The 7,300-nt window shown below is 57.2% G+C and overlaps 1 protein-coding gene across 1 annotated transcript; it reads left to right on the plus strand.

Annotated features, from left to right (window-relative positions):
- Positions 1-2,867: 2,867 nt before the first annotated feature.
- LOC139603730 (serine/threonine-protein kinase pim-1-like) lies at positions 2,868-5,854 on the plus strand. The gene is made up of 5 exons (XM_071454624.1): positions 2,868-3,419; positions 3,537-3,587; positions 3,792-4,158; positions 5,312-5,491; positions 5,748-5,854. Exons 1-5 carry the CDS (start codon positions 2,868-2,870, stop codon positions 5,852-5,854), a joined length of 1,257 nt encoding a protein of 418 aa, XP_071310725.1.
- Positions 5,855-7,300: the final 1,446 nt, after the last annotated feature.

Genomic DNA, 7,300 nt, shown 5'->3' on the forward strand with positions numbered 1-7,300 from the left:
ATTCTGGACTAGAGCAGCAATCACCCACACACAGCCCTGACTCCTCAGGGCCTGCCTGTGCTGCCCTGAGCCAGCCCTCAGAGAAAGAAAGGATTGGGTTCCAGCACTGTTTTCAGCACTGTTTTACTCACCCTGAGGTGACAGCAGGAGGCTGCTGCTGCCTTTGCCTTGGGAATTGGAGAATCTGGCTGCTCTTGCCCCTCTTCTGCTTGCCAATTGAAATTTATCTGTAAAACTGCAATTGCCTTTTTTGATCAGCACTACCCAGAGTGCTTTTGTGACAGTGAATTTTGGAATCCTTAAAATCAGAGGGCTTTGGGAAAGCTGCAAAAGGCAGACCTCAGAGACAGCAGAACTGGGATTAGAGCTAAGTGGTAGCCATAAGATTTGTCAGCAGTAAAGTTATAATAGAAGTAGAAAGTAAGGACAAATAGAACAATGGTTTTTGTATTAACGCTTGGTAGAATAACTCCCTAAGCTACAGAGAAGTATATCTAGTCAGATATTAGGAAGTTCTAAGCTTGAGCTCTGTGCATTGTGTTTTAAGGCTTACAAGCAGGTATTGTACTCAAAATAAGCAAGCACTGTTTTAACCAAAGGTACCTGTGCTTATAGTGGTTGGATGGAACTACCATCAATATGCTTTTGCTTTGTGGGATTGGTAAAAAAACTTTTAAAGTAAGTTGTAACATTGCGTTCTTTGTCTGCTGCTGAGGACACGAGCTGCAGGCATCATCCCATTGTCATAACCATGTAATGAGACTGATGCTGGAAAATAAACAGCTCGAGACACATTCCTCAGCAGTCCTGTCCTGTTGGTGATTTGTACATAGCCCCCAGCCGGCAATAGGTGCACTCAGGCTTTTGGTCACAGGCATCATGATTAGCCGATCTTGAAATGCTCTCAAGTCCCTGAGCACAAAGTCAAGGAGAATTAAAGCAGCCACACAGGCCATATTTGCAGTGCTCAAACACAGCCCTGCTGCTGCTGCTGCTGAAATAGAATCAACTGACAGAGGCCATCACAGAAATTGCCTCTCAAGTGTCAAATCAAATGAAAAAATCCACCAGGAGAAAGAGAAACCAGAACTTCTCGGCTCTCTCCATTGTTTCTTCCGAGCAGCAGCAGCGAATGGAGATGCCCAGAGGTATTTCCAGCTGCTGCTGATCCCAGCTGGAGCCCAGCCTGCTGCCCAGGCCCAGCAGGAAGCTGAGCCCAGCCCGGGGAGCTCCCACAGTGCTGGGAGCTCAGCGCACGCGGGGCCAGGCCCAGAGCCCCGGGCACGGCCGCCCATTGCGGGGCAGCGGCGCAGACGGAATGTCCTGCGGCCCAAACCTCCTGCTCCTGCCACACAGCGCCAGCGCTCTCCCCCTCCTCCTCCTCTCCCAGCACGGCACAAATTCCAGCTCGGAGGAGGCTGCCCTAGAGAGGGCTCAGGCTCCTGCCTCAGCCTCAGTGTCCCTGCACAGGAACAGGGCATCTTTCAGGCACTTCCACAAGCTCAGGGTTCCCATTTCATGGGGAAACTGGGATGAAAAGGTGTTCGCTGTGAAGGACAAAAGTGGAGGGAATGGATTGGAAATTATTAGGAAAAATGATCCTTTCTACAGGCAAAGCTCACTAAGTCATTCCCTGCATTTCTCCTTTTCACATTCTTTCAGTCATCTCCTCAGAGGTCCAGCTTGTTCTGGTGCTTTTCATGAACTGATTGTACTCTTGATTTATATCAATGCATGAGATGTAGAAGCATCTGAACTGAACACTGAAACAAACTCCCTCTGTCAGCTCATTTTCATGTTCTACATCACTTTCAAGATGTCCCACAGGATGTTGTAATGATTATCACACAGCTCTCCATTTCTGGCTGCAGGCTCTGGAGATTTTTTCTCTGCATTCAGTCAGGCTTGCATGGCCTAACAATTCCTAGGAGCCCATCATAGTTTCTTAGGGTAGAACAGTAACATTGAAAACCTCACCAATGGCACAAGTGCCCAGCCCACAAGGAAAAGAAAGAACAAGCTGTAAAGTTCTTCAAACATTTGTCCTGCTTTGCTGCAGGAGTCCTGCTGCTCGCACGGTGTGGAAAGCCAAGAGAAGCTGCAGTTGGTGGCACATCTTGTGACAGAAGCTGCACCTGGTTCTCCAGGAAAGGTTCTTGGAAAGAGCAAACAAGACTGTGGACAAGATTCTGGAAGAACTGAAACAGTTTTTAGTAAATGAAATGAAAATAGAAAGAAACAAACCAAGATGTTTTCTCTGTTTATTTTTATGCTCCCCTTTGCATTATTTCTCCATCCCATTAATTCCAAATGGATCTCACCTCTAAGATCCATGACGTGGCACGTTTTAGAGACTGTCAAATACCATGAGCTATACACAGTTTGCCTTCCTCTGCTTTTTTTTTTTTTTTTGGAAAGCAATGCTGGAGAGATAAGTGCAGTGCTTGGGTCAGGTACAAATTCTGCATTCAGGGAACACTCTCTGATAGTGTTTGACCTTCAGCAGGGACAATGCACAGCAGCGACTGAGGGGATTCCTGTGCCGCTGTGCAGGAGTCCAGACTCTGGGTCTTGGCTGAACTCAGCAAAGTTCCCGTGTTTGGACAGGCTCAGGGGCTGCCCCAGGAGAGTGCGGGGCTTGGCCCGGGGGCGAGCAGGCAGCTGACAAACAGACACGGGGACAAAGGGCCCCAGAGCTTCAGTTGCAGCGGCAGCAGCGAATGTAGCGGCGGCAGCAGCAGTGAAAGCAGCGAATGAAGCGACTTTGTCGACTCCCTCTCGCTTCTCCTCTACCTCTCCCACAGTCCCGCACCCTCTCCTGCTCTCCCTTTCCCGGTGTCCCATCCTCTCCCAGTCTCTCTTTCCCCATGCCCAGCCGGGCCATGCCCCCGGCCCGCCCCCGGCCCCGGGCGGGGCTGCCCCATGCCCGGCCCTGGGAGTCCTGCCACGGTCTCGCCTCCAGCCGGCTCTGGCCGTTCTGGCGGTGGCGCTGCTGGGCGGGGGTCAGTGCCTGGGGCTTGGGCGGCATCGCCTCCCTTTGGCTCTGCCTGGACCGAGCCCAGCCCCGGCCCCGGCCCCGGCTCCTCCCGGGCCCCGCGGAGGACACGGGCGGCGCGGCCGCTCCCGCCGCCTCCGCTGCGGCTTGCCCGGCCCGAGCTCCGCCGCTCGGCAGCGCGGCCGCCGGCCCCAAGCCGCCGCTGTCCCGTTCCCGGGAGCGAACGCCTGGGCATGGCTGGCCCGGGGCGCTTGAGGGGCGCTCGGGGGCCCTTGCTGGCCCTAGGCCGAGCGCTGACAGCCGCGTCCCGCCCGCAGGGAAGGCGCAGGAGGGCCTGAAGGAGCAGGACAGGCTGGGCTCGCTGCTGGGGCGCGGCGGCTTTGGCAGCGTCTTCGCGGCCACGCGGCTCTCGGACGGCGCCCCGGTGAGCGGCGGGGCCGGCGGCGGCCGCAGGAGGAGGGGGCGGACGAAGAGGAGGGCGGAGGATGGGTCTGGGCAGGGCGGGCGGCGAGCTGAGCCCGCTGCTGCCCTTGGCTTGCAGGTGGCCATCAAAAGGGTGCCACGGAAGCGCGTCCAGCACTGGGGCGAGCTGGTGAGTGAGTGGGGCCAGCGGCAGCAGCCGGGCCGTGCCGGGCGGGGATGAGCCAAGCCCTGGCAGGGTGGAAGCCGCCAAGACGCCCCGAGGGAGAGCAGGCGTGGGGCCAGCGCAGGGCGCAGAGCATCCCGGGCTGGCTGAGGGCTCCCCGAGCCCTGGCACGGCATCGGCCCCACTGACAGCATCGTGCTCCTCCCGCAGCCCAACGGCACCAGCGCACCCCTGGAGATCGTGCTGCTGGCCAAGGTGTCCACTGGCTTCCCTGGTGTGGTGCAGCTGCTGGAGTGGCTCGAGCTCGCCAACGACATCTTGATGGTGCTGGAGGGCCCAGACCGGTGTCAGGACCTGCAGCATTTCATTGGGGCACGGGGGTTCCTGCCCGAGGAGGTGGCGCGGGAGCTGTTCCGCCAGGTGCTGGAGGCCGTGCGGCACTGCACCAGCTGCGGGGTCCTGCACGGGGACATCAAACCAGAGAACATCCTGCTTGACCTGCACACCGGGCAGGCCAAACTGATTGACTTTGGCTGTGGCACCTACCTGCAAGAGACAGCCTACACTCACTTTGCAGGTGAGCCCATGCAGGGGTGTGTGCTCCTGGTCCCGGCATCTCATGGCCCAAGATCTCACAGCCCAAGCTGGGTGTGGCAGCAGGGATTCTCCCTTTTGCTGCCCTTCATGGCACTGAGTCTTCAGCTGAGTTGCTTTTGAGCAGGGCTGAGTGGGGAGCCAGCTTCCAGCCCTGCTGGCAGCTTTTGCCCACCACTCTGGCCAGGACTGGGGCTGGGGCTGGGGCAGTCAGCCCAACAAAAACACCCGTGGGTGGGGTAGCAGAGAGGGGGGGTAGAACCTGAGCCCCAGCCGGTTTGGTGTGCAGGTGAGAAAGGGTTTGGACTGCTCCACTCACCTGGTTTGCTTTGGGTTCATAATGTTTTTGGGGCAATGAAGGCAGGGAGGAGGAGGGCATTGTTATAAATGGTGTTCAATTTGTGTTGCATTGGAGCTGGGTTGGGAATTGTTGTTTTGGGGTGAGTTGATGGGTGTTTGTTGTGGGTCCTGGGGAGGGGAGGTCCAGGGTTTGGTGGGGGCGATAGTCAAAGGGGGGCGGGAGGTGACTGGACAGGGGACTTGACCAATCATTTGACGCCCTGAGAAAATGATTGGTCCAGAATGAATATCGATAAGGACTAATGAGAACACCGGAAAATGACCAATCAACGTGCGGATCCAAACCCCACCAATCCTGGACCCGAGAGGGGTTATAAAATGAGGGTTTGGTTGGGTTGGGGTTCTTCTCCTTCTGAGGGATGTACTATATGGGGGGGAACCCAGCGTGTTTGGGACATGTTGTTATCTTTGGGTTGTTGCGTGGGAGTTTGGGCTTATCTCAAACTCCGCGTCCTCTGTAGTTTGTTTTGATAAATGAGAGCCTATTTCCTTCTCAAAATCTGGCCTCATTCGAATTCATAACAGCATGGTTTTTCACCAGCACTGAGTGGGTTCCTCCTTGTTATGGTTCGGCCTTGCCAGGGTTTCCACTGCCCTCTTCTAACACCAGTGGCTTCTTTCCCAACCCCAAGTCTGTGCACAAGTCCCAGGTGCTGGTCAGAATGCAGTGGGTCACCCCGTGTGCCACTGGGGCAGCCCCTGCACGCCCAGGGATGCTGGGGCCAGGCTCTGGGAGCAGCAGCATCCCCCTGCTGAACTCCATCTGTATTCCATAGGAACACGGTCATACAGCCCCCCAGAATGGAGCCACTTTGGCTGGTACTATGGCAAGCCAGCTCCCATCTGGTCCCTGGGCATCCTGCTGCAGCAGATGGTCTGCGGGGAGCACCCTTTCAGGAGGGGCCAGAACATCAGCTGGGACCATCAGCTCTCGCTGCCACAAGGGCTCTCTCAAGGTGGATCGTCATCTCTGGCCACGGGAGGAATCCCAGTGCTGGGAGACAGCAGCGGGCTCGTGGGCATCCTGCTCTGGCAGCTGCTGAGGAGGTGGCACATGTCCTGCTCTCCTGCTCTCCTCCAAAACAGGGAATTGATGGGAAAGCTTGGACCCAGCTCTGAGCACATCCAGCAAGGCCTGGGCATGGGAATAGTGGGGCAAAGCCAACAGGAGCCTTCTCCAACTGCCTGGTGGTTTCTGGTTTCTGTGCCCAGAGTGCCAAGATCTGATCAGGCGGTGTTTATCCATGCTGGACTTGGAAAGGCCCTCATTAGAAGAGCTGCTCTGTCATCCTTGGATGCAGGATATTCATCTGCCCTAGAAGAAGGGAGAGAGCCATAGGCACACTTTGATGCAGGGCCCTGGTGAGTTACAGTTCCACACATGCCTTGGCAATGAGTAGCAAAGGAACCCAGACTTTTTTGTCCTGCCTGTGTCACTGCCCAGGGCTCATCAGATGGGAACACGCAGCCCTTGTGCTGGAGCTGAGCTGCTCTGCCCAGCACTGGTGGCTGCCATCTGAGCTGGTTTTGCTTGTCCTGGTTCCCTGACAGCTGGGGCCCTGGGCAGAACCCTGAGAGCCTGGTCTCAGCCCAGGGAAGGAGAAGGAGCCCCTGGAGAAGCTGTACCAGGTGGGGCTGCTGCTGCTGGAGATAGCGAGGATGACATCAAGGATGACAACGTCTTCCTGGACCTGCCCACTGGCCAGCTGAAGATGCTGGACTTTGATTGGGGCATCTTCTCCAAAGCCAGGCTCCACAGGGAATTTGCAGATGAGTCCACACGCAGGGGGATGCTCCCAGATTTGGGCATTGCACAGCCTGGCCAGGAACCAAAGGTTCCCCCTTTGCTGGGGTGGGTGCAGCTGATCCTTCAGCCGCTGCCCAGCTGCTTTTGGCAGGGCTGGGGCATGGGCTGGGGTGGGTACAAAATGGGAGTGGGCTCCTGGCCCTGCCAACAGCCCCCAGCACCCACCGTGCCCCGGGCTGGGGCTGGGGCTGGGGCAGCCAGCCCGACACAAACAAAGCCCCATGGTGGGAGCAGAGGTGGGACTCCAGAAGCTGTGCAGGGGCTGCTTTGCTGTGCAGGCAAGGAAGGGCTTGGGCTGCTCCACTGCCCTTGTTTGCTTTGGGATCACCGTTATTGTGGGGGGCAGTGCAGGGGGGAAGGGAGAAAGCCTGGGCTTCCCTCACCCATGGGTGGGTTTTTCCCTGGCATGCAGGGGTTGGGCCTTCCTCAAGCCCCTGGCAGAGATAAGATTTTTGACCTTGTTTCTTGTTTCCCCTTTTGTCTGTAATCTAGTTTCAATAATTTGTTTGTCTTCCTAGAGGAAGCGTTCCAGGTGGGCTCCAGTCTGGATTGGGAAGTGCTTGGGAGCCGCTGCGGCGTGGATGGGCTGTGCCCTTGGAGAAGGCTGAGGACATCGTTTAGGACCAGCTTTTCTTCCAGCGGGGGAGGGCGTGAGGTGGGTCCCCATCTGCTTGGCAGGGTGGGATCAGAGCTTTTGGGAGATGGCAGCGAGCACAGGAGCATCCTGCTCTGGGCAGCTGCTGAGGGCTGGATGTGCCCTGGCTGGCTGCAGGCTGGGCACATGTCCTGCCCTCCTGCTCTGTGCCAAAGGCCGCAGGGATGGGCAGCTCTGGGCACCGCTCTGAGCACGACCAGCATGGCCTGGGCACCGCGGGCGGCTGGGACAAGGGCACAGGAGCCTTCAGCTGACGGGCGGTTTCTGCTTTCTCTCCTTGCAGCCGGGCTCTGCGGGTGCTGA

Source organism: Agelaius tricolor, unplaced genomic scaffold (assembly GCF_023055355.1).
Source record: "Agelaius tricolor isolate 1412-34295 unplaced genomic scaffold, bAgeTri1.0.p SCAF_40, whole genome shotgun sequence".
Taxonomy (NCBI): domain Eukaryota; kingdom Metazoa; phylum Chordata; class Aves; order Passeriformes; family Icteridae; genus Agelaius; species Agelaius tricolor.

Excerpts from the sequence above, each read along its gene's own strand:
- LOC139603730 (XM_071454624.1), top strand. The coding sequence starts at position 2,868 with ATGCCCAGCCGGGCCATGCCCCCGGCCCGCCCCCGGCCCCGGGCGGGG. Across the intron at positions 3,420-3,536 it reads GGCTCTCGGACGGCGCCCCG|GTGGCCATCAAAAGGGTGCC; the intron begins GTGAGCGGCGGG and ends CTTGGCTTGCAG. Across the intron at positions 4,159-5,311 it reads AGCCTACACTCACTTTGCAG|GAACACGGTCATACAGCCCC; the intron begins GTGAGCCCATGC and ends TGTATTCCATAG.